The sequence below is a fragment of the Epinephelus moara genome, chromosome 4, assembly GCF_006386435.1.
Source record: "Epinephelus moara isolate mb chromosome 4, YSFRI_EMoa_1.0, whole genome shotgun sequence".
NCBI lineage: Eukaryota > Metazoa > Chordata > Actinopteri > Perciformes > Serranidae > Epinephelus > Epinephelus moara.
In genome coordinates this window covers 41,352,723-41,380,599 of record NC_065509.1, presented here as the reverse complement: position 1 = coordinate 41,380,599, position 27,877 = coordinate 41,352,723, and the positions used below count along the sequence as shown (strand labels likewise).

The window sequence follows — 27,877 nt, the reverse complement described above, 5'->3', positions numbered from 1 at the left end:
TTCATGAGCACCTTAATCTGGTTAATTTTAGGGTATAAAGAAATTCTGTTCAGTTAATATAACGATGGAGAGTGTTTGATGGCTTTACTTCTGTCTGCTGCAAAGATAATATAAAACTATGCTCCCTTAATTATCTGAAGATATTGCCTCCAGTGCCCCTTAATTTTAAGACGAGGGTCTTCTTAAAAATCCTGTTTCACTTTGTGTCTCAGTTTGCTCTTCAAGACTTTTAAAGTACTGATTTCGTAACCACCTTAATCTAAATAAGAAAATTATAATTTTAAGGTTAAGATAAGAGGTTCTGTTTACTTAATGTAAAGACTGAGACTGATGGTTTTACTTTATCTCTGCAGCAACGATATTATATAAGTATGCCTCCTTAGTATATTAATATAATGCCTCAAATGTCCCCTAATTTGTAAGATAGCTTTCATTAAAAATGGAAGCTACTAATTCTATCTTAACCCTAGTTTGAAAAGGGTAATTTTAAGGTGTAAATAAAGAGGTTCTGTTTGGTAAACACAGTATACAAGGCTGTCCTCTCTGTTGCAAAGAGAATATAACGCCACGCTTTCTTAAATGTCTCTTAATTTTTAGAATGAGTAATTTTAATTTTAAAGATTAATTTTGTTTGCTTTTATTTGATTGGATGGTGGTAGCGTGAAGGGGGGAGAGTGTGGGGATGACATAGCCTCTGTACACGTGCGCCAGCTCTACCAGGTGAGCTACACAGCGCCCTAAAGTGAGAGTCATTTTAAAAATGACTCGTTAATTTAGGAGCAGAAGCAACATTTAAAGCTTCACTTTGCTTTTAAAAGCCTTTAAGATACTGATTTCACAACCATTCCTTAACCTGAATATAAAGAATATGCATTTTAAGGTATAAATTAAGAGGATTTGTTCAGTAAATACACAGACACATGTATAACCTTTATCTAACTACAAAGTCACATGGAGATTAAAACCTCTTTTGCAAGTGAGACCTGGTCGACACAGGGTCAGATAGCAGCATCAAATCACATCAGCGACAATCAGTGTGTCAGAATACGTCACATAGTACAGGACATTAACAAGGACGCAATATTTACTTTAGAAGTTGTGAGTTAATTAAAGCAGCTGTTGCTAGCTGTGACCACTTCCTTTATCTTAAGTTTAAATAACATAGATGGAGACTGTTTGGTGGCTGAACCTCTCTTTGCTGCTCCCTGAGCTCTGAAATATGTCGATTTTTGTGAAGTAAGGGCCGTTCTGTGGTGAAAAACAAACCAACCTCTAAAAACAAAACTCAGATTTAACAAGAAAATTAACGGCAGAAAAATGAGACTTCCTTTTTCTTCCCTCTCCTTCCTGATGATTTGTGGAGCATAAGATGGAGATTAAGCGTGTTTGGCGTGTTGCGGTTTGCACCTTTAGCTCTGATCATTGACCCCCATCCCGACTCTGAGGGGGGAGGAGGGAGTCCGTCCGTTCAGGGATTATTAATTCCAACCCACTTCATGAATGAGGAGATTTCCTGCTCTCATTGAGAATAATGAGCAATATTCAATTCATGAGCTGAATTTCAATCCATTTCCTGTGAATGGAATTAACCCCACACCATGTCCCACATCATTAGAATAACCCTCCGCCTGATAATCGCTAATCTGGAGATCCGGTGCGATGCGGCTCTGCTGCTCCTGCACAGCGCCACGGTCCATCCATATTTTATAGAGATCAGCGGGGCGGCGGCTGTATCTGTAGCTCTGCTCGGGGTGATTTATCATTGTTAAGGCCGCTGTCTGATGGCTTCTCCTCCAGGGTCACACTGATCCCTGTTCGCCCCGCACCTCCTCAACCACGGAGCCACCCCCCCGTAATTAAGCCCCTAGAAACCAATGGAGGAAAATAGAAAAAAAGAGAGCGAGAGGAGGAATATGTCAAGAGATGGACTGAAGAAGGGCAAGGTCACGAGGGTGCAGCCTCCGAGAGCTGTTTCTGGGAGCAATACACTCTGATACTGAGATGTTTCTTTGTTTACAGTGAGAATATTTAACCTGCAAAAATATATTAATCATTACCAGGTCATTGTGTCCATCACAGAGAGGGTTAATTATGTTTAAAAAGCAATACTGTTTATTTAATATTTCTGTTTTTATGCAGCTTTTAAAGGAGGATTAGTATTTCATTTCTGGAGCCAAGAGCCAAACTCTGTGCAAAATTCTAAGTATTTAAAAAACACAGTGATTTCATACTTTAGTAATTTAACAGTTCAGTTATATTTTCAATAGATTTTTACTATCTCCATTGATTAAGAAACGAGAAAGTAAGGAGGTAGAGTGGGAGGTAAGGGAGGAGAAGAGGTGTAAATGTTCCCTTTTCCTACATTATGGTCTAAATGTTTTTTCAAAGCCTTGTTAATTTTAATAGTGAATACTGAATCACTCTTATCCTAATTTATTTGGGGTTTTATTTCCGTAAAAACGTGACATTTTAAGATATTAAGTATATTAAATAATATTGCATTATATGAGAGTAATCATCATATAAACTCCTCGACATGATTTGTTAAGCTGTTTGGTTCCTCTTCAGAAAAATACTTGAGTACAGTAACTGACTTGTTGGGATGAATATTATGACTCAGAGTGTCTTTAGGGCTGAATATGAAAGCAGGTGGATTCTGTGTGTTTTTCTCTCTGATTTTCTGGTTCTGATTCTGATAAAATTCAACAAAAACAAAAATAGAGTTCATTCATTCATTCATTAACTCTAACGGCTTATCCTGTTAGGGGTCGCGGGGGGGCTGGAGCCTATCCCAGCTACACTGGGTGAGAGGCAGGGTTCACCCTGGACAGGTCACCAGACTATCACAGGGCTGACACATAGAGACAGACAACCATTCACACTCACATTCACACCTACGGACAATTTAGAGTCACCAATTAACCTGCATGTCTTTGGACTGTGGGAGGAAGCTAGAGCACCTGGAGGAAACCCACGCTGACACAGGGAGAACATACAAACTGCACACAGAGGGGCAGTGGTTTCAAACCCGGAGCCCTCTTGCTGTGAGGCGACAGTGCTAACCACTGCACCACTGTGTCATAGTCAAAGATATATAAACCTAAAGGAACAGTGTGTAACATTTAGGGGGATTTCACGGTGTCTAGTGGTGCAAACTGCAACCAACTGAAGTTTCTCCTGGTTACACTTCCTTTGGTGTTCAGTGTTCAGTACCAGGAGCTGAATTATCCACAGAGGTCTCTTCCTCTACATAACAAACAAACCAGGGGTCTAATTTATAAAACAATGTGTAGGATCCTTACTAAAAATGCCCGTATGGACAAAAGCCAAAAACAGCATGCACCAAAAACATTCAACAATTTCTACAACCAGGCCTCTACTGCACCATCTGTGTCACAAATTTACCATCTCCAAAATGTTCGTAAGCATGGGTCAAAGTTTCTCCCATCAAGTCTGTTTTTATTGATCACAGCTTATGCGTGGGAAGTGGTGTACGTCTCTTTCAGGCCTCACCCTTCAGGCGATGTTTATATGTTTATTAATGGTGATTAAAACAGGTAAAAACACCAAATAAAGCAGTTTCACGTTAAAAAAACCCACTGGTTTTCCAACCGTCTCACCGTGGAGGGGCTGTTAGGTACAGTGGCCAACATGGAAACATAAATGTCCCTATCTAGAGCCAGTGTTTGGTTTGACCACTTTGGGCTACTGTAGAAACATGGCAGTGCAACATGGCGATCACTGTAGACGAGGACCTGCTCCCTATGTAGATATAAACCGCTCATTTTAAGGTAACAAAAACACAACAGTTCTTATTTTCAGGAGATTATACACTAAAGAAAACATACTTATTATATTATATTCCACTTTTGCCAATATATCCTGCTGCGTCCTTCACACTGGATATTTAAAATAAATCAGAATTTGTTGTAGTTTTTTGCAGGATTATTTTAGAGGGTCACCTCACAAATGATCCTTACACAGGTTCACCTACGGAAGCCTTGTTAGGACTTTTACTTCCTCTAGATAGACAAGTTTGATCGTCTTCTCGGCGCTCACATATCTGCTGCTCCTGGTGCATGATGGTCCTGAGAGTGACGGCACCAGGGAGACATAACCTGAGGAAGAACTTTAAAAAATATCCACTTATTTTTCTATTTCACATGAACACACACTCTCTGGCTAAGATCAGTTTTTCTCAGTCTGAAGATGTTTTACCATTACCAGTGAGTCTAGGACTCCTCCTTCCTCCTCCTCCTCCTCCTCCTCCTCCTCCTCAGTGCTGAGTTGATTAGACCCACTGAGGATGAACCAGAGAGAGAGTCTTGTTTCTCTCCACCTGTAAACTCCCTGTAGCTCCCTGTGTGGGTGTATGTGTGAACATTGTATTCATGTATCGCACTGCTACAGTCACAGACCTCGACATGAAACACTCCTTTTTATTTTTAGTTTTCAGCTGCTGGTGGCTCCGAATGTTTCCTTATCCTCTGATATTTTTTTTTTAGTTTTTAAAAATACTCTTCAGACAATCAGTGGGGAGTAAACAGCTTGCAGGTAGCCATAGAGCTCTATTGTTGTCCAAGAACTATTGAAAGCACATCAATGGGCCACTCTGTTGTACAGGGTGACATGTCCCTACATCAACATGAGCACACACACACACTCAATCAGACACACACCGTCTTGCTGCCACAAATACTCACTAGAGGACCAAATGTGAATTAATCCGCCGCTGAAAATAGTCTCCAACAAATGCCCTTTTTCCTCAGCTGTGAAATTCCTGAGCCTTTCAAAGCATGAAACTAAATATCTTCGAAGTAATTTATGAATTAAAGTTAATTCTGATGTTGTGACTCCTTCAAAAAGTCTCTAAAGAAATCTTAAAATGAGTAATTAAGTCAGGACCCAGCTGGTGTTTAGACATGATGAATTTATTTTTGCTCTGAAAACATTTAGAGACGTCGTATTAAAGGATTGTTAATTAAACAGAGAGAGAAATGTTCAGGTTGTTGGATTCCAACCAATTGAAATTAATTTATCCAAACTGCAGGAATGTGTTTTAATTTCCTGCGAATATTCTCACAGGAAGTTTTCACATTCTTCTTCTTCTCTCCATATTTTAATTTTCGACCCGACTTGAACTTTGCGGGGAGACGGATCAGCCAGATTATCAGATTAGATTAAAGTCTCATTTCTGTGTTTATTTTTAGTTTCTATGGAGATGTTGCCTGAACTTAAAGGAGCATTCCACCAGTTTTACACATTGAGGTGTGAAAACATTCTGTGTCTCTGAAGGAGAAAATAAATATCAAACAGAAAGCTGGTGTTTAAATCTGAAGGTGTGGAGTTTAGAGGACGTGTTCATTCAGAAGGCGCTGTCCGGTTGCATTATGGGAAATGTAGGATCCAGCCATCAGTGGTGATAAATGTGAGATGAGTCTGCTCTGGATCAGCAGCTTAAACACAAAGATCTTTTAATTTAAAATCTTCAGTTTGCACGATTCATCATGTTTTTATGTTTTATTATTCAACAGTTAGTTCCGACCAAGCAGTTTGATCAAACATGAGAGCTGATACAGAGTATAACAGCACAGAGACGTTTAACTACGCACGTATCACTCTGTTTTACAGGTGCTCAGAACTGTTAATTACGTTAATGGTTAATTAGTCTACATTAATGGAATCATAGTCACGCTCCTAGTCAGTACAACAGCATTCTGTATTGTGTGATATAGTGTTAATAATATGTTACAGTGTGGTTAGTAACTTTTTCACAAATGGCTCCTAATTATTTTTTGGGGGCTTTTGGCCTTCATTAGATGGGACAGTCTGCGGCCAGGACGATGCCTTCACACAAAGGACTCTACCCACTAACCCACTGGGTGCTCTGGCTCCCAATTTCTAACAAAGATCCAAACCTAATTCTGAAACATATTGTCTCATGCATATATTTTATTTTATTTTATTTATGTATATATTTAAACAAATGTTAACATCAGGTACACTACTGTCAGCTATAGAAACAGTTTGGTTTGGTTTCCATAAGGAGAGAAGACTTTGCTATATAAGATAATTGTTATTGATATTTAATGTTTTTTTATTCATTGTATGATGACCAAACTTTTTTTTTCTTCCACTAAGTAGATCATATATTCAGCTCAGTTTGTGTGTTTGTTTTAAAGCCGAATTACATAAAAATTACACACCCAATTTCTATAAAACTTGGTGGATGGGTGTAACATGGGCTAAGGAAGAACCTATTGAATTTTGGAGCAGATCCAAATCACTGGGCAGATGCACCGGTTAGTTTTTCTCTTTCCAATACCCAGGATGGGACAGCGCTATCAGCAGTGTTAACAACAGCAACAGTGCTGACAGAGCTAATGTGACATCATACAGGATGGTATGAGAGCCACCGTATGAGCACTGCTCTCGCGTGCACGCCCAGCATAGGCACAGGGCAAAGCAGTGCTGATTAGCTTGCCAGTGGGGATATAAATAATATGATTGTGCAAGTAAACCATTATCTGTATCTGTATCTGTGTCTGTTTAACCAACTGAATTAGCTGTTTTCCTGACACCATGAAAAGTTGACTTTTTGGAGATACATGGTTCTCACAGGACAGCCACACTACAAACATATGACGATCTTACAGAATATGATGCATCGCTGTAGATTAAACTACCCAACGGGATATAGAGGTGTTTAAATGAGCACAACCTTCAACACCTACAGCAGTGATATGAATCCACAAACATCAGATACAATAGGAACACACCGACTGCACAATGAATGGATGAACAGATTTTACTTGAAATAAAATACTTAAAGTACATTTTGCTGACAATGCACGCATACTTTTACTTAAGTATTAAATTCAGGACTTCTACTTGTAGTGGAGTATTTACAGTGTCCTTTTAGTACTCCTACTTCAATAAAGGATCTGAATATTTCCTCCACTGATGGTCTTCACACACTCGGGTGACCAATTCAGCCAGTCATTAACCACATGTACTGAACGCCAACCTATCATTGGTTTGGAGGAGATTATCCAATCAGCTGCCTCCATCTCGAAGCTGTTTTAGATGTCCAGTTATCCACTCTGACCCCCCCACTCCTCCCATCACTCCCCCATGAGTCCATCCATCTCCTCACAGCTGAAGGGAAACACCCAGAGACCCTCTCCTCCTCATCTCCCATCCCTCTCTCCTCCATCTTCTTCTCCCATATTCCCTCCTCCCCCACCTCCTCCCCCCTCTCGGAGGTGTGGGTCAGTGATAAGAGATGATGATGATAACCGGGAGCCAGTGCATTACCGTATCGATTGGGGCAGGCCTTTCAGCGCCGTTAAAGCGCCCAGCGCTCTGATTGCCGGCACTCGCGCTGACAGGAATCCAATGGCGCTGTCTGTGTGTGTGTGTGTGTGAGGGTGTTAATACATGTGTGTGTGTGTGTGTGTGTGTGCGAGAAGGGTGTGGCCGAGCAGCTGATGTGTGTGTGTGTGTGTGTGTGATGGTGTGAATGGGGATGTATAGCGCAGCAGCAGCAGCAGCAGCGTTGAGGCAATTAGACGCTCTGACAGATAACAACACATCCAGCAGCAGCAGCAGAGTGAAACTGGATCTGATGCATAAAAACAGAAAAATCAACTTCACTTTGTTCAGTTCAGAACAGGAGGAAAAGAAACACTGACGGATCACACGGAAACTGTTTCTGTTTTAATGTTTAAAATGACTTAAGTCATTTTAAGCAGCTACAGAAGGGACGTTTTTTTGACAATTTATAAAATAATCTTTGAGTTTGTAGATTTATTTTCCTCCAGGTTTCAGTTTGTGTTCTGAAAGACACAATCAATGACACTCTGATGTGTTCAAGTTCTGTAGGTGTGCAAAATAAGACTCAAAGACACACAATTAAAAAAAAAAAAAAAAAATAGAAAACAATATAATGACGAAGACAACACAAATTTGCTTGTTTCTCACTTTTCAAAAAATACTTTATTTATATTTTATATGTTACTGTGAACTCAGGGTGGGCGCTCCGATGATTATACTCGATGTCCTTGTTGATGTCTAAAAAGATGATATCTCAAACACAGAATTAGAATGTCATGTTTTTAAGCCACTGGCCCGAGACTCACTTCAGCATTTTGGTTTTCTTCCTTTCACTGACACTAAAAGAAACACTCACAAAACAATACGTCACACACACTCCCCCCGCTCATCCAGACCTCTCTCCCCTGGGTGATAGTGTGTGAGCAGGTGAGGTGTGTGTTTTTGTATCTGCAGGACGCCAGACTAGAACCATTTTGCGGCTGTGGAGCACCAGTGCGACTTTCAGATATCATTTATATACAAACTGGAGAGCTGTTAGTTTGTTTCCAGCTCATAGTGATCGATCGTCAGGTTTGAATGGCGCCCCAATAACAGTTAAACCTTACGCTTTAACCGCCTGGAAAATGCAAGGTCGGATGCTGGGCGCTACATTTGTGGCTTTTTTGAGACGGTTTTCAAGAGCGCAGCGGCAGCTTGCGACTGAGGTTACTAAGCAACCTTAACAAGCACCGTATCATAGCCTGTTTACCTGAAATCCTGAGTGTAGAGCTGATCTTCTTCCAGGTGCTGTTGATAAGTGTGTAGGCCTATCATCTGTGGGACAGATGTAAAGCTCTGGGTAGCCCTGCACTAACATGATCAACTTCTCCGTATTTATCACAGACTGATATTTATAGAAGAAGGGAAAGATATCTGTTAGCTGTGATCGGTTGGTCCTCATCATATGACATGCAGTGCGTGCTGCTGAGTTCCAAACGTTGAACTGCATTGAAAACAGTGAATTTGAGGGTGCAAAAAACGTGGCATGTGTATGGCCCCAAAAACGACTGTTGACCAAAGGCTTCCAGTTTACCGCATAAACTTCCTGCCTGTGATGAGCGAGGTGCTTCAAAATAAAAGCAGTATTAGTTCCACTTTGAATTATTTCATTATAACACTTTCCCGTTTAACTTTATCGTAACAGTACTTTATTTAATTTTATTAAACAGGAGCCACTTCTTTTTAACTTTACTGTAGCTGGAGTATATTTAGTAGTTTAATATCCATAGATTTGGAGGTATTTTCAAAAATATCTAGGTATATATTGTGTATCACAATGTAGCCTAAAAATAATGGCAATATTATCTATATCCCATATCACCCAGCTCTGCTGTGAACTGTTGTATACTTCTACAGTACCTCTACAGGCCTCTAACATGCGGACTGAGGGAGGAGCATGATGGGAATTATTTTCATTATTAGTTTCCATTTTCTCTGCTGATCAATTATTCATCTGGTCTATAAAATGTCAGAAAATACTGACAATTATGTAACAACGTTTTGTTCAACCAACAGTCCAAAACCCACACAGAAAAACAAAGTGTTTGGTGTTTTTGCTTTAAAAAATCTCAGAAACTGTGAAAACATTTTCAGAATACTGCACCATTATTTTTCTGTCAGTCAGCTAATCAATAATCGACTAATTATTTCAGCTCTAAAGTGAACATAGATATTTAATTTGTTATTTTCTTGTTTTAAAAGAAAAACTGACTCTTAAATCTCAGTAGTTAAAGTGTCCTTGAACACAACAACAGTCTCCATAACATTTTCATGCAATAATAATATAAAATCTGACAGTAAATATGATATAAATTATATTTATAAACCCTGAAAAACCTTTGATTTTTGATCAGTGACCAATCAGAGCAGAGCTTCATGAGACAGAAACACCTGCAGAGGTTCATCTGGAGTCAGATTTTACTGCTGGGAACGTGCCCCGCTTCACCTGCTGTGTTAGAACGATCAATACTGATGTTCGATCAGGACATTGAAGAGTTATCGATTGATTCGCTGCTCTTCTTCTGTGGTGGATTTGTGAGGGTTGATTTTTTTGGAGGGAAAGAATCTGGGTAGTTGGAGTTGGAGTGCCTGATTCACAGATCAGAGAGCTGCGGCCAAGAACAAATGAACAAGTGCACACACACACACACACACACACACACACACACACACACACACACACACACACTGAGCAGCAGCGGCTCTTCAGCAGTGAGGCCTCGGAGGCGTCATTAACTTGAGAAGGCTGTTGTGTCTGTCAGGACCTAATGAAAATAGAAGGAGGACACACACACACACACACACACACACACACCACATTCACACACAATGTGCACAAAATACACACAAAAGAGGTAAAGTCTTTTGTGTGTGTGGCTTCAGTGTCTGTGAGCTGTATTTTTCAGGTGTGTGTTTCTGCATATGTTTGGTATGTGTGAGTAGCAGTTTGCGTGTGTGTGTGTGTGTGTGTGTGTGACAGGCAGCTGCTGCCTCGTGGCGTCTCGCTGCTGCAGCCGAGCGAAGGAGACATTAACTAACTTCTGTTTTCTAATGGAGATTAATGAAGCCAGAGGAGGAACACACACACACACACACACACACACACACACACACAAAGCTACACACAGAAGTACACAGACAAACACACACAGAGACACACACTGGCAAACACACGTCTTTTCACCTGCTGATTTTAGGTTTTACTTTAAAAAATAAAAGGAGACAAAAGAAAGGTAATTTAAAAAAGGAGAGGACGTAAAGGAAGGAGTGAAAGGAGGGAGATTAAAGGAAGTGAACAAAAGAAAAGAGAGGCGGTAGGTGAGTGAGGAAAGGAATGAATGAAGGAAGGCAGGAAGGAAGGAAGGAAAGAAATAAAAGAAGCAAAATAAGGGAAAAGGGAAGGAAAGTAGTCACGTAAGGAAGGATAAAAGGAGAGAAGGACAGAAAAGAGCGAAAAGGAAAGAAAAGATAGAAAATAAAGAAAATAAAGAAAAAGGGAGACAAGGAAGGATGGAAAAATAATACAAAGAAAGAGAGGCAAAGTAATGGGGCAAAAATAAGGAAGTAGCAAGTAAGGAAAGGAGTGAAAAAAGGATCAATGGAAGTAAAAATAGAGTAAGAGAAAATGGGAAGAGACAAGTGAGTAAGAAAAAGAAATACAGAAAGAAAAGAACGTAGCTATGTGCAAACACAGAAACTGAACATACACAGATATATACAGTATTCATATGTACACACACACACACACACACACACACACACACACACACACACACACACACACACACACAGACACACACACACACAGTGTTGGCAGGAGCAGGCTGACAGATTGTCTGACAATAGAGAGGGATGCTCCTGGGGGGGTTTGATTGACAGGAGGCCATTCATTCACTGAACACACACACACACACACACACACACATACACATCTACACAAGTCCAGATGATGTCACACAGACAGATTCACCCTCTGGACGGTCAAAGTTAAACAAACACATCCGACATGAAAACAGTTTTAGAGTTGTTATAGGCCAACAATTTACCCTGCTTCCAGTCTTTGTGCTAAACTAAGCTAAGCTAAGCTAACAGTCAACCCCTCTTCCCGTCTTTGTGCTAACTAAGGCTAACTGTTTTCACCTGCTGCCAGTCTCTGTGCTAAGCTAGGCTAACTGTTTCCCTCTGCTTCCAGTATTTGCGCTAAGCTAGGGTAGCAGTTCACCTGTACTACCATTCTTTGTGGTAAACTGGGCTAATTGTTCCTGCCCATTTCCATTCTTAGTGCTCTGCTAGGCTGACCATTTCCCCTGCTTTCATCTTTGTGCTAAGCTAGGCTAACCGTTTCCAACTGCATCCAGTCTTTTTGCTAAGCTAGGCTAACTCTATCCTGGACCTGTCTCTGTCCTGGGGATGAGGCTGACTCTTGAAATGGCAATCAAACACTATTCCAGGCAGCCAGTGAGCAACAAGGGATGTTTGTGTTCATGAACAGGACAGGGGAAAGGCTGTGGCTGTATAAAGATAAAGGCAGCGGGAGTGAGAGCTAATGCTAATGTGCTAATGTGCTGAACTCCACAGAGCCTTGTCAACAGTTTTTCTCCAGAATCGCTGACTCCATCTTTAAACATTGCACTGTTCCTTTAACTGATCAGATGTAGTACAGTGCAGGAAACTACAAACATGGCCTCCACACTGAACCAAACCAGTTTGATGCTTTAAGTTTCAGTTAGCCTTTATAGTACCAACTGTGACACTGTGACTCACCAGACCTCATACACGTGATTAATAGCAAAATGGGTGTTTTGTACATGTGTTGATGTAGTGAGTTCTGGTGTTTCCTACAGTAGATACAGCACAGGGTGATTAATTTGGATTTGTTTGACTGAGACTGAGATTTAACTGTGGATATTAATAATGGTCAGATAATCAAAGTAAATGAAAAGTTTTCCAGATCAATTCAACTTAAATTCTTATTAATGACCTTTAACCTCTTGTTCTGTTTAGAAATAACAGAAATAATGACTTAACACATTGCAGTATAATAAGCCCAAATAATTAGTCTAACTGCAGATGAAAAAGTGTTGCATTCACTGATAAGCTCTGCCGTGGGAAAATCCACTGAGAGAGCAGAAAAGGCACAAACAGCTGATTCAACTGTCAACAAATACACACAAAAGTACAAACAGTGACACTTAGGGTTTGTCACCCAGTAAACATTTCCAGTGTTTATTGTAGCTCACTGCTTCTACTGACTGTTTCTGTTTTTGCTGTTTTATTTTAAAGTGTTTTTTTGGTTTGTTTGTTTTTTTTTTTACAATATATTTTTATTATTTTATTTTATAGTGTTTTTATTATTTTATAGTGTTTTTGTTATATTATTTCACAGCGTTATTGTTGTATTTTAGAATTTTATGACTATTTTATGATGCATCTGTGATTGTTTGTTTTGGTCGACGTGAAGAGTTTTGGGGAGAAAAATCTCTGGATGTCGTTCGTTCCGTTTCCATCTCAGTGTGTTGGATCGCCTCCTTCGAGGTCATCGTCTGTCGTGGGAAATGAGAGCTCCGTGTGTGTGTGTGTGTGTGTGTGTGTGTCGTTGCCAGCAGCGAGGCAGCACTCTGATTGGCTGGGAGGAAAACAATGTGGTTAATGGCGAGTGTTTCTCCTCTGAGTCACTGGAGACGTTTGTTTGGACGCTGCTGCTCCAGCAGAAATTTAAAATAGATTAACATAAAAAAAAAGAAAAAGAAACGAGCCACAGTAGAATCCAGAGTAGAAATCCCCTGTAATCTCTCCCCATCAGAGCAGCTCAGATTCTGTCTTCAGAAATAAAATCCACAGATGTGAGGTGACGGAGCAGCAGGTGATTCAGTCTGACAGCCGAGAGGAAAGAAGACGTTTCCTCTGAATCTCTAACGTTCAGTTCAAAGACTTCTATAGGAAAAATACTTCTGGGTCAGTGTACACAATAATTATCTGGTCCTTTATTTAACATTAGGTAAGTATTAGTAGTATTAAAACACTTCGGTACAAGTAAAACTCCTTAATTACAAATTTGAATCAAACAAGAGGACCAAAGAATTTGAATTCTTTTTGCTGTTTTGGTGCGTTCAGTCGTCATCACATGATCTTCATTAGTAAATTTACATTTTTTCTGACTTAATTAATGTTTTCTTTAGAGCAGCAGTATTACCAGCAAAGTATACTTAAAGTATCACAAGTAAAGTATTTGGTCCAAATGAAGTTACATCAAATTACTGTACTAAACAACCGCTACTACTGGATATATGTGTGTAGTTTAATTAAAAGAAATGTATTAAATTATCTGATTTTATCAAAAATTGAATGTGCAAAAACTCAACCTGCAAAGTCATCAGTTATTATGTATAAAGTCAGATTTTTTATGAAGTGGAAATAAACACTTAAAAACTCGCTATCAGACATTTATTCAAGTACTGTACTTTAATACTTCAGTACAGTTTTTAACTCTGTGATAAAATATGCATATATATTTATTAATCAGTTTTCAGACAGGTGAGTGCAGCTCAGAGTACGTCACGTGTTGAACTACTCATAATTACACAACAAAAACATAATCAAGTAAAACTATGGCAGGCTAATGCTCATGGAAATAAAGATACCAGAATAAAAAGTCTACGACAAGTAAATAAAATGGCAAATTAATGAGTATGAAACCATTTAAGTAGATGATTAGTAATCTGCGGAAGCCCTGAGAGAGTGTGTCTCACATCATATACTTTCATTAGTACACTTCATTGTAGTACACTATGTACACTACGTACTTCCTGTGTGGTGCACTAATTACCACCTCTTCTTCTGCTTCGTCTTCTTTTTAAACAGCAAATTGCAAACAGATGGTGGAGCATTATCGCCAATATTGGACTGCTATCTCTGCCCACACATAAACCAAACTTTCGCCACAAAGCCAGAGCTGATTAAAATGTGCTGCTATAGCTAGGAGCAAGTTAGCTAGCTAGCTACAATAATGCGAGTGCTAACATTAGCTAGCAAGCTAACGTTAGCACTCACATTATTGTTCATTATAGACCCCACAAACATTACTGACTTCTTCTTTTCAACAACAGTTGTTGCAGAAAACATGTATAACTTACACCTGTATAGCGACAGTGTTCACTGTAGCTAGCTCTGGCTATGTCACAAAGATGGCGACTATTAAAGGTCATTAAGTGTCCATCATTCCACACTCAACTTTTAGACCATTTTAAGTGCACCAGTAGTACACTGCATTTTCCTGTAGTATACAGTGTGAACGCACTGAGTGCAGTAAAAATATTTAGTGTTTAGTACAGAAGCTTGCAATTTGAGACACACTGTTGGCGCCCCATTTTCTAAATGTGATCGAACTTGTTCTCTCTCCTGTGTTTTTGACTTTCATGTGTAAAATCAGGTAAAAAAAAAAAAAAGAAAGAAAAGGTTTGTCTGTAGAAAAAAAGATTGGTCAGCTTCATTTTGGATCCTGACCAAGTGTGTGTTGTTGTAATACTCATTTTCACCAAAAGAGGCTGACGTGCATCACGACCCATATTCTAAGTATGACTAAAAGGTCTGTAAAGGTACATATATATGTTTTATGTGCTAGCAAGTTATGTAAGGTGGAAACATTTCTGTCATGTATTTCTTTTGGCTGGAAATGTATTTTTAATCGGCACTAATATGCTGCTAGTGTTAGAAACTGAAACTCAGCTGGAAGAAAAAAAACCAATGAATCTGCCAAAACTTTTTATTCCACCTGTTTTCACAGATGGAAAAAAAGGTAAAAAAAAAAAAAAAAAAAAAAAAAAGATTCTGGCAAAACTTGTTTTTCACTTGGCAAAACTTTTTTTCCACCTGTTTCACAGATTTAAAAACAAAAGAAGAAACTTGGAGAGTTATCCTAGAGAAGTCTTTTCTTTCACTTGTTCTTAAGTCATAAACACAGGAGAGAAAACAGTTCTGATCAGACTGAGACAATGTACCACCAGATTTATTTCCTCCACTTGCCTCTCAGGGCTTCCGTAGTAATCAAAAGGTTCCCTGTCAGAAACAGAGACAGAGAAAGACAAACAGAAACACTCAGGTGAAGCAGGTGAGATGTTCTGAAGTTTAATCCCAACTGGTTCTCACTGAGCCGAGTCCAGCTGGTCCAAACGCTTTATTCTGTATTGTGATCACGTGCTGAGGAAATCCAAATCCTTTTTCTATTAACTGTTAATGACTTGGTGGACATAACGAAATAATAGATACCAGAATCAGCTTTTTAGCAGTGTGTGAATAAATATTATTTTATTTATTTTGCATTGCTCTGTGTATTTAAACAGTAAGAGACATAACTAAGAACAGAGACAAGAAATGTGAACAAATAAAGGTAAAGAATAAACAGGACTATCATCAAAAGTTTAAAAGTTATTTATCATGTGAACAACGATTGCAAAAGCATTAGGTGGCAATAAAAAATTTCGGTCACATATTCCTCAAACATTCCAATTTAAATATTTATAAAAATAATAGCAAAATCACATAAATAGAAATACAGAATATAGATATATGGATATAAAGTTAAATTTAAAAAAAATATAATGCAAATAAAAAAGTGAATATAATAAGAAATAATCGTAAATAAATGAAGTAAACTAAAAAATAAAATAACATAAATTAAAAATGTAAATTAAATATAAATAAAATTAATAAATAAAATTAAAATAAAATAAAATATATTTAAAAAGTAAATGAATAAAGTAAAATAAAGTAAAATATTAAGTAAGTTATATATATCACGTATATCATTTACACAAGTATATGAAAAAATAGATGTGTGTATATATAAATATATATATATATTTAAACATATATGAATCTAAAAAAAAATATGGACAAATGAAGTAGTTCCGTATGTTGTAAAATTTATATATATATATATATATATATATAAATAGTGAACATAAATAAAAGGTGAATAGATATGTGCAGTTAATGCATGTATACAGGTAGAAACTAAGGTGAGAAAAAAATACAATCAAAATGACAGATTATACACAATAATCAATAAAGGATAAACAATATAAAAACTGAGAATAGAGACTAAAGTGAGGGCTGTAACATTTACTGTAACATGGAGATGTTTCTAAGAGCTGCAGAATTGTTCTTGAGTATTAAACAGATTTAAATTTATGTTGAATATATGTGCAATATAAATAATACATGTATGATGTTCACCATGTATATACTGAGGGTGTTTCTCTTTTCTCTACCTTCCTGATGACGGTGGTGATGATGATGATGATGGTGGTGATGATAGTGCTTCAAGATCAAAGTCTTCACTTGTCTTATTTTCTTCACATGCTCAGAGGAGCAGGAGCTTTCAACCACATCTCATGGTCTTCATCAGCTTTCAGAGCTTCTTCAGTTTCCCTCGTGTGTTTTAACGTCTCCTCTCTACGTTCATCTTCACTCCTCTCCTTCTTCTTCCTCTCTGTGTTATTAATAATATATATATAAACTATACAGTAATGATACTTATTACGCACACACATACACACACACACACACACACACACACACACACACGCGCGATCTGATGGTCAAACTGTGTCTCTGAGTGTCTCTCGGCCTCCTTGGTGCTGTAATACCTCAGGGAGCTCCAGCAGAGGCCTCCACCTCCCCACTGCTGCTCCTCAGGGACTCCACACCTCCTCTTCATCACCCTCCTCCTCCTCATCTCTCTGTCAGCTGATCATCCTCAGGTTTCTGTGTGTGTGTGTGTGTGTGTGTGTGTTGTCACCTGAGGCTGTAGTGTGAAAAAACACACCTTCATTTTGTTTACTTTCTCTTTTTGTTTCCTCCCTTTGTTCCTTTATTTCCTCGTTTCCTCTCTGTTTCCTTTTTTCCTTCCTTTCCTTGACTGTCTGTTCCTACATTTCCTGTCATTACCTTCACTTCCCTTACTTACTTCCTAGCTACCTTTTCCTTTTCTTTACTCCCTTAATCCCCTCCTTTACTTCCCCTTCCTTTCTCCTTCCTCTCATTTACTTTCCCTCTTCTCTCTTTCCTTTCTTGAATTTCTTTCATTTACCTTTTCCTTATTTCTCTCCCTTTCTTGTATTTCCGTCCTGACTTTCCGTTCTCCCTTTTCCTTGTTTTTTATTGTTTCCCTCCTTCCTTTTCTTCCCCCATTACTTCCCCTTCCCTCTCCCCCTTTTTCTTATTCCCTGTTATTTCTGTTCTTTACTTCCTTTGCTCTCTTCTCCTTCCTTTTCTTTCTCTTCCTCTTTTCCTCTCTTAATTTTCCACACCTCCCTTTCCTTTCCTTTTTTTGTTTCCTTTCCTTTTGTTCGTAACAATACTGGCTTTCTTTTCCTTGTCCTTCATTTTCCCTCTCTCCCTCCCATTAATTTCCTTAGTTTTCTTTCCCTCCTTTACTTCCCTTTTCTTAAATCCTTTCCTCCTCTCTTTTCCTTTCCTTCTTCCTTTTGTTTCCTTCCTTGTCCTGCTTTTCCGTGTTCCCCTCCCTCCTTTTAATTCCTCTCCTCCCTGTTCTGTCCCCCTTTAATTATTTCCTTTCCTTTCTGCTTTCCAGATTCCCTCTTTTCTTTCCTTCTTTACTTTTCCTCATTCCTCCCATTATCCTTCCTTTTCCTTTAACATCTTCCATCTCTTCCTCTTCCTCTTCCTCCTCCTCTGACCCTCTCATCATCCTCCTGTGTGGGTGTGTATTTATCTATTTATCAGTCCTGTTATTGTTATTAACAGCCATCGCTGCGGCGACCCGCTGCGCTGCTGGCGCTCAGATTGGAGGCTTCCTCTCCTGTGGGCTGATGGGAAAACAGCCCCGGGGCCTGTGTGTGTGTGTGTTTGTGTGTGTGTGTGTGTGGTCTGCAGCCTCTGTGTTAATGGCTTCCTGCTGATTCTTTTTCTCTTTTTTCCTCCCCTCGGGTTACAAACATTCATCCGTCCATCTCTCTGAATTCGTGTCCATCGGCGGCCATTTTGGATCTGATCAGTATGTTCTCAGGTGTTACAGTGAAGTTGGAGCCCAGAGAAAACACATGTCCCCAACCTGAGAGTGACTTTAGTATTAATGAGACTCAGGTTGCTGTTTTCTGAGCATCTGATTGGTCGGTTGTGTGGTGTTACCTGTGTTGATGGAAGATCGTTACGTCTCCTCGTCTGCTCAGTTTTCATGCTTTAATGATGTCTCACAGTAAAAATATAAATTATTGAAAAGTTAAAACTCACAAGTGTGAAGAAGCTCCTCCAATTAAAAATTAGGTGAAGCTGTTTCTGTGTTTTGATTGGACAAAACAAAACATCCAATAATTTTGATTTGAAACTGGAGCTGAAACAATTAGCTCTATAATGAATTAGTTATGAACTATTTTGAAAATGGATTAAAAATGCTAAAATTTTACAGCTTCCAGCTTCTCAAATTTGAATATTTGCTGTTTTTCTAAATCATCTTTAATAGTGAATTGAATATATTTTACTTTTAGACTGTTGGCTGTGTCAATTTTGGCTTTGTAAAATTCGGATGGGAAGTTTTTATTATTTCTATCATTCTGTGGATTCATGGAGAAAGAAATTAGCATGTTAATTGATGAAAAATAAATGAATTGGAGCATTTAAACTTCAGAAACACGTCAGAATAAAAAGTCTGTTTTTCTAAATTAACCATGAACTCTCTGTGTCTTCTCAGGAGGTGCTGTTGAAGCGAGCAGCCGACCTGGTGGAGGCTCTTTATGGGATGCCACACAACAACCAGGTGAGTCAGTGGCTTCACTCTGACCTTTGACCTCCACTGAAATCTGCAGATTTAAACACACCCATGTTCTGCACTTTAAAAACAGACTTAGTGATTTTTTAATTAACTGTAACTATCTTTCCTAAACCTTCACTATACTGTCGAAAGAAAAAGTGTAAAAAACATTTGTCACTGACCATAATGTGGTTTTATAGAATCCTCCAGTACTGATGTTTCAGTCTGGTGTTGGTCGGGGATTTATACCCTCAAATTAGTCGTCTGCTTCCTCAAATGACTCAATTAATCCCCTGAAACTCCTCCAGGAGTCGTGTCCGTCAGTCCGTGTGTGAGTGGGCGGTGTAGGAGAAGGTCGTGGTGTTTTACCTGCAGGGCTTTTACAACAATTTATTCAACTCTGTCAGATGATTCAGTTCTTAGATTAAAGGACACGGTGTGTTCACTGACTCATAGATGCTCAGAAAAAAACCAACTGCTGATATTTTTAAGGATCAGATCTCATCACTGTGTTGTAAGTGAGTGAGGAGTGCCTGTAGTAGTGAGCGTTAAACACTGTCAGGATGGGATTTAAATCATCGTTTCTCCAGTTTTAGACAGAGTTGTTGAGCAGATGCTTCTGTTTAGACAACATTTAACAACTTTGGCTTCTTTTGTTAAATGAAAAAATATTGGAGTATCATAAAATACTAACTGTTCCTCCTCAGAGCCAGAGGAAAGAGTACTATCAAAATACTGTACTACTATTGCCCCTCATGTGTCAAAAGTGTTTTACCTTGAAAATAAATGTTGGAGAAGCAGGTTTAAGTTACAAACACCTCCCGACCCTCTACTGAAATATTAACAGAAAAACAGAATATTTATCTGGTGTTCAAGAATTACAAATGCAGTCCATCACTAATAACTGTCGACTCTTTTCTCTTAACTCCCTGTCTCCCCTCCCCCGCCTGCAGGAGATCATCCTGAAGCGAGCGGCCGACCTCACCGAGGCCCTCTACAGCGTCCCTCGCAGTCACAACCAGCTGCCGTCTCTCACCGGCTCGGCCGCTCACTCGGGGATGATGGGAGTCAACTCGTTTAGCAGTCAGCTTGCTGTCAACATCTCCGAGGCCTCGCAGGCCGACCAAGGTGAGAGCTCGCCGCTACCCAGACTCCCCTGGGCGTGTGGGTCTGAGGGTTTAGAGCAGAATCAGAGTGAGGAGGCACCTCAGACACCAGGGGCCACAAACCAGGCGAAAAACTGTTTTTGGTAAAACTGTATCTGAGCTCTGAGGCTCTTCAGTAGAGTCCACTAGAGCTCAGGAGAGTCCAGTAGACGTCATTAGAGTTTAATCAAATTCAGTAGTGTCCAGGACTCAGGCAGACCTCACTGGAGTTCAGGAGAGTCCAACAGACTCCGATATAGTCTAACAGATTTCAGCTGAGTTCAAGACAGTCCAGTAGTCTCCCATACATGTCAATAGAATTCTGTAGACAGCAGTAGAGTTCACCTGAGTCTGGCAGAGTTTGGTTTGGTCAAATAGAGTCCACTTTACATCCGGAGAGTTCAGCAAAGTCCAGCAGACTTAATCAGAGTTCAGTAGAGTCCAGACCTGTCAAACGTTCAGTATCTTGCAGTCCAAGAGGAGTCAGCAGAGTAAACCTGAGTAGACTGCAACAGAGCTAGATAGGTTAGTCTAGTCCAGTAGAGAAGAGACCAGTAGACTCCCTGCAGCCGTCATGTGATCACTGTTTTATGGGTTAGACCGGGTCTTGCTGGTTCTGGTCTCTCTGCCGGTCCTGGTTCTGGTCTCAGCTGCTGTGTAGCGACGTCTCTGAGGGGCAGAAACACAACAAACAAACTGTCTCTGCAGTTTGAAAAGTGTCGATGTCAGCTTCACAAAATTAAAGATGTTTGTCATAAAGTTCAGAGCGAGCACGCACGCGCGCACACACACACACACACACACACACACACACACACACACACACACACACACTCATCTCCTTACAACAGCATTATTGTTTTCTGCATCAGGGTTATTTTATCTCCCTGACGCTTCATTTCTTTGTCTTTTTTTTTTTTTGTCCATTTCTTCTTCTCTGAGTTTTGATGTTCGTGTTTCTGTCTAATTTCTGGGTTTTTGGCTTTTCATTGTGTCAACTCAGATCACTTTTCTTCTTCTGTCTGACGTTATATTTTTCTCAATTTCAACAAATCTCACATGCAGACACAGTTTTATGTTTTAAAAAAGTCTCCTAAAAGTACTTCCCTAAAACAGCTGCTCACTGTACTTTTTTTCAAACAAACATTGTGTGTTTGTTGGGGACTATTTTCAGTGGCGGATTAATCCACATTTGGCACTCTAGTGAGTTGTTTGTGGCAGCAGGATGACTGTATGTAGGATTGAGTCAGAGTAAACTACAGTGTGTGTGTTCATGGTAATAAAGGAACACGTCAGTGTGTCTCACTGATGTGTTTTTAACAACAGTACAGCTCTGTGGCACACAGGAAGACGATATATCAGGCTTTGATACACACGTTGACAAGAAGAAAAATGTCGAATATGAGCAGAGTATGAGAGCAAAGTTTCCTTTCAGCAGTCGGTTCTGCTTCTGTCACGGACGCTCAGGAAAACGTGCAGCAAACAGCTTGTGAACACGCGTCGACAGGAAGCAGATAGAGCTGCTTTTACTCCCCGGACACCCCCCTCCACCTTCACCCCCACCCTCCGCTAAACCTTCGTCTGCTTTTCACATCGGCTAGGCAGCGAACACCTTACAGGAATCTATGAGGTCATGGGAAACGAGGCTGCAGCCGCGCTGAAAATTCATAACTCGGTAGTTTATGTGCGTCGAGCTCTCTGGTCGGAAACATTACACCGAGGATCTGACCGCCCTCCGTCCTCCCCGCTGGTATGAAGTATGAAACGGCTCTTTGTGCCCCTCGCAATTATCCGCCGTGATTAAAACATTAATAAAAACAGCGGCTCCCGAGCCCAGGCCTTATCAGACGGACGAGGCGAGTAATTTACGGCGCTAATTCAGAGCAGCTCGGCCTGCTCAGCATCATGTCATCCTCCTGCTTCGGTTACTTCCTCTGGAGTTTGTCTTGGTTCTGCTGCTTCACACTGACAGCTGACGGGTGGAGGTGGTAGAGAGCAGAGTCTGACGCCCCCAACCATCTATTCACATATCAGAATGTAAAACAAACAGAGCTGGACACTGCTGTGAATCCTGTGACAGGGAAATCTGAGTTATGAGTCAGTTATGAGTGGTAAAATATTCTGGACTCAGAGTTTACTTGCTTTTTCTGGAGCTTGACTTTATCTTACAGCCTTCTTCAGTTAGTGGAACTTGCTCAGGGGACATAGCATGCTTTGGTCACAAGATGGTGGTCATGAAGGGAGGGGGAAGCTGCACACCTGAAAGAGTCCCTTCACTTCACTTCCTTTCACTGAATGGAGCAGTGGGATGTGATTAGAAGCTGTGTGCCACAGATTAGTGTCCCAAGGGTCAAAATTTAACCTCCACATTTATGTTTTAAGATCAGAAAACAAACAGACTTTTCCAGTTTGGATCAACTTGTATAACTTTAACACAAACTAACAAACTGCTGCTGTGATTTTAAGAACAAACGGTTAATAAACACACACACAAATAAATAAGCTATTTGTGTCCGACAGAGACATCAGAGGAACAAACGCACTGACGTCATCGGACATGCGGCCAGATTTTCTGCTAACAAACATCAATTATATTTTATGAGAACTCCTACAACTGTTTTACCACAAAAGAAAACATCTTTATATGATGGACTCAAAAAAAAAAAAAAAAAGCAACAGTTTGAGAGAGAAGTGTGTGGCCCTCACCAAAGGAAAAATAATTGGGGATGTTTTCTTTTTAAGTACGACTTTCGGATCTTGTAATCATGAGTTAGTGCGTCACAGTTATGTTATGAAATCTGAATCTCATAATTAGTATTTCCACATCTCGTAATTCAAGTCATGTCCATTTTATTTATACAACCTAAAATCATACTGGGCACAAGAGCAAGTACAAAACATCCTTAATCTTCTGTTTAAGACCATAAATTACCTTCAAATATGTTTAAAGATGTCATCTCTCTGTATGTTGGATATAGAACTTAAAGAACAATATAGAAAACCAGTAAGACAATGTAAAGTAAATGAGAAAATTAACAATAAAAGTTCGTAGGTTTGGTGATTATGAATATATTAGTCATATTTACAAGATAACACCTCCAAAGTTTCACAGTTTCACAGCTGCAGTCTGCATGTTTTCAGCCCACAACATCAGCTGTGGTGTTTGTTTGTGACTCGATGACACTTGACTTAAAACTCAGAGCTGAAAACCTGTAAATGATTTGATTATTTTCAGGAGGTTTCGTCTTCACAGTCGTTAAAGTCCAGTTTCTAATTAAAACCGCGTTGAACAAACCGTCCACCTGTGGGGAGTTCTTCAGTGTTTGACGGTTTACTCAGCGAAACCAAACTGTCAGTCAACCAGTTAATCAGCGGCAAACCCTAACTGCTCCTAAAGCGAGCCTCTGCTGCCAACACATGTTTCCATTTGAGTCGTCAGTGTGAGGTCGAAGGATGTGATCTGCTTCCCACGCTGCTGTGGACAAGGACAGGCAGGGAGCGGGAACGCCGCAGAACAAACAGTGTACACTGGGTTCCATTTGTTACACATGTATTTTCTTATGTTATTAAAGAACAATCCTGACATTTAGTGTTGAGCTGTGACGTGCTGCAGCTCTCGGCCGCTCCCTGCACTGTTTTCTTCGACATGTGTTTCCCATCGCCGGCTCTCCTCACCCTCCTCGTCCCCGGGCAGCGCTCCATCAGCCGCTCCTGCTGGGAATTGCGTTGGCCCGAACCAGGAAGTGGGGGAAAGTGGACGAGGGTGGAGGATGGAGGGGGGGGGGGGGGGGGGTGCTGTAATGTGCTACTTGGCACACTGTTGGCTCTGCTCACTGAGCTCGGCCCGAGGTCGGTGGGAACTAGGGAGCCTCTTGAGGGGGTTAAAGGTCAGGATGAGTGCTGCAGGGAACATTGGTATTCAATGCATCTTGGATGAGGGTCAATCAGCGGGAGCGCAGGGGGGAGAGGAGGAGGGGATGTTAAGGTAAGTACAGCGCAGCAGCGAGGTGAGAGATGAAGGGCAGACTTCGCCTGGGGGGAGGCGAGCTGTTGGATAACAGGAGAGCAGCAGCGACAGGCGTGATGATGTCATCGCTGAGGTCACAGCGAGGAGGTCAATGAGATTAAGACGTGACACTCCTGCAGTGTTACAACACTTCACTCATTTTTGAGCAAATACTCACAAGTTCATCAAGAGTGCACTGGATTCCTTATAACCAAACTCTGACCCAGTACCTGAGTCCTTCATTAGCTCTGATCACACAGTGCCTCATCATCATCATCATCATCATCATCATCATCATCATTATCAGCTTTTTGTGTCTGAGCTGTGTCACATGATGGTTAGTTGGTCGAGCTTCATGCTGCTGTTTGGATCAGCTCTGGTCATTCTTATGTGTTTTTTCAGATCTGGTCTCTCTTTTTTAAAACTTATAAATTAATGCATTGGGTTTGGTTCTCCAGGTCTGATTTGGATCAGGTTCCAAAATTTTCTTGAGGTGGAAAAGAGCTGCTGGTTACTGTGACTGTCCCTGTCAGGGTGTTTAATTATCAAGTCATTGCAACAATAACAACAACAATACAACTACAGCATTAAGATACAACAAGATTTCATAATGTTAGGTCAAGTGTTTGAGTTCATGTGTGATGGGGACATGATTGAGTTGATTTTAGTCTAAAACGTTCACAGCCAGTTTTACGTAGTGTATCTCAGGGTCCGTTAAACTCACCTGACTCAGGATGCAGCAGGTTTATAAAGACAGGAAGAAGAACTGATCCTCTCTGACAGTGACGTGTTCCCTCCTCGCAGGTTATTCCCGTAACTCGAACAGCGTGTCTCCTCGCGGCTACGTGCCGAGCTCCACGCCTCAGCAGTCCAACTACAACACCATCACATCCACCATGAACGGATACGGAGCGGGGATGACCAACCTGGGCGTACCTGGATCCCCCAGCTTCCTCAACGGCTCCACCAACTCTGCTTACGCAAGTAAGTCCATTAAAACATTACATATAAACCAAACCTCATCCATCTGAGAGGCAGTTAGCAGGACGGATCCTTTCTGACTGTCTGAGAGCGGCTGAAAGTGCAATCCAAAACACACTTCGCTGTTCATCATTACGGGGAACAACGTGATACTTTGAATTAGCTAAAGGCTAAATCTTAAGAACATGAATCTGCTTTCACAGGTGAAACAGTTTAAATGTTTCAAAGTGTAAATTATTATGTGAAGAAAGTCACAGCTGAAGTTAAAGCGCTGAAGAAATTGAAGTGTCAGTTAAAGCACCTAAATTGTTTGAAATATAAGTCGACGTTTGACATTGAAAGGAGTGAAGGTGTCATTTCAAGTGTAATCTTTAAAGTGTCTGTTGAAGTAAATGCAATTAAAGCAGTTGATGTGTCAGTCAAAGGTAAATCTACACATTTAGCTGAAGTTTCAGATGATGTGTAAGCACTGAAATGGTTTCAGGTGTCAGTGTAAACACTGAAAGGAGCTGAAGTGTCAGTAAAAGTGTTTGAAGTCAGTTGAAGTGTGCAAGGTTTTTTAAGGCAGTTGATGTGTCAGTTGAAGGTTACCTCTCACATTTAGCTGAAGTTTAAGGTGATGTGTGAGCACTGAAAGGAGTTGAGGTGTCTGTAGTATCAGTGGAAGTGTTTTTGTGTGAAAGTATAAGTCATGAGAGCAGTTGATGTGTTAATTGAAGACTGCAACATGCTGAAGTTTCAAATGAAGGTGCTGAAAGCAGTCAAACTGTTCTTTCTTAACCCCGAAGCTACGGGGGTGCAGTGAGGTAAAGTGTGTTTACTGAAACAGTTGAAATGTCAGTCGGATGAGATCAGAGGGAGAAGTCAGCTGCATTTTTTATATATTTGATTTGAGCCTTTGTGCTTTTAGATTTGGTGTATTTGGCTGAAAGCTATTGAAGCGATGAGCTTTGTAGAACTATTTGATCGTGGAATAATTAAACATGATTATGGATTAGTTGGTACCAAAAAGTGCTGAGGTTTGATTCCTAGCCCTACCTGAAGGACAGGGTAAGATAATTGAAAGCCGATAAATCGTCCAGTATCAGCTCACTGCAGATACATTGGTATTATTGTGTATGTTGATCATTCTATAGTTTGTGAGAGCAGTGACAAGTTTGTTTTCCAACTTTAAAATGTCCTGCTCTGCACATTTCTTGGTCGTGATTGTCAAAAATTAAAGGTCACCTCAGCAAAACTGTTTACGTTATGAGTTGTGTTAAAAAAAAATTAAAGGGTAAGTTTGTTATTTTCCAACCTGGACCCCAGTTTCCCATGTGTTTGTGTCTAATGGAAACAACAGTTTTTGAAGCTGGTCCAGTATTTAGCGAGACCGTTGCAGACAGCACCTACAAAGAAGGTTGCATGGTGATCCTTCGGAACAATTATCCACTGTCAATTTAGGTTGACTAAAAGTGTTTTTTTGCCACTGACAGGCTCAGATTACTATTATAAGTGTCTGACAACATTATGGAAAGGATCCCTACAGAGACATCCCCAACATAACCATCACCAAACCCACCAGACTCCATTTATATAAACAGTGATTTTAGTGTGTATAGAGGCAGCATGTTTTCACATCTACCTGGGTGAATTGAGGGTTTATTTCAAACAAAGCAGATTTGGTGATTGTTGGAACAGTGGAAAGACAAAGCAAGACAGCATTAATGAGTTTCATTTTGTTTCTGACAGCTTTGAATGAAGTGTGTTTTACAATGATGAAATTACTGCTTATTTAAATGGAGTCTGGTTGGTTTGGTGATGGTGATTTCAGGGCTGTTTCCGATAAAACAAAATGGATCATACTCTTTGACAAAAGGTCTACCTCTGTAGGGATCCTTTCATAATGTTGTCAGACACTTATAATAATAATCTGAGCCTGTCAGTGGCAAAAACTTTCAGTGGACGTACATTGATGGTACTCATGCCCCGAGTGGATACATTGCAGCCTGTCCTCAGCACTCTATCAATACTGGACCAGTTTCAAAATACATTGTTCCCCTCAGTCGCTTGAACACAAAAACATGGGAAAAAAGAGTCACGGTTGAAAAATACTGGACTAAGATTGGCAGATATACCATCATTCGATTCTTTAAAGCTCAACTATTATTATCAGTATCCGCCATAAACATCCTGCCGTGGTCGGGCTGCAAGCTAAAACCAGGATATAATGATAGTGACACCTTGAATATAAGATAAGCTGGAACTGAAGTACTTGTTATATGTTTACTAGATGCAGAGCAGTTGTTGTTTCTTCCTGTCGAGGTTCACGGACCGATGCAGGTGATGAGCAGTCACGGTTGTGGTGCACAGAATAATGAAAGTGAATAAAAGTGAAGCGTTTCCCGCTGCAGGAGACGAGTGGATGCTTCAGTAGTTTTCAGTCAGCCCTGTTGTTCCTCTGAAACTTTCCTCTGATTAACACGCCTGGAGTCGGAGCTGCTGCTTGGAAGGCGCAGGTGTGTTTTGGAGACCGGTAAAGTCTAAACTCGCCCGCGGGGAGCGCTCCATTGTTTTGGCTTCTGTATCAAAGAGCTCAGCGAGTCTCAGCGAGACTCGTTT

The 27,877-nt window shown here is 40.2% G+C and overlaps 1 protein-coding gene across 3 annotated transcripts in view; it reads left to right on the top strand.

Moving 5' to 3' along the window:
• Positions 1-27,877, top strand: part of LOC126389245 (transcription factor COE3-like) — a 203,947-nt gene that overhangs the window by 165,004 nt on the left and 11,066 nt on the right. For all 3 annotated transcript variants that reach the window (XM_050042824.1, XM_050042822.1, XM_050042821.1), the window contains exons 12-14: positions 19,085-19,150; positions 20,098-20,272; positions 25,100-25,279. In XM_050042824.1, the coding sequence (XP_049898781.1) occupies positions 19,085-19,150; positions 20,098-20,272; positions 25,100-25,279 (421 nt within the window). The remainder of the gene's footprint in view (positions 1-19,084; positions 19,151-20,097; positions 20,273-25,099; positions 25,280-27,877) is intronic.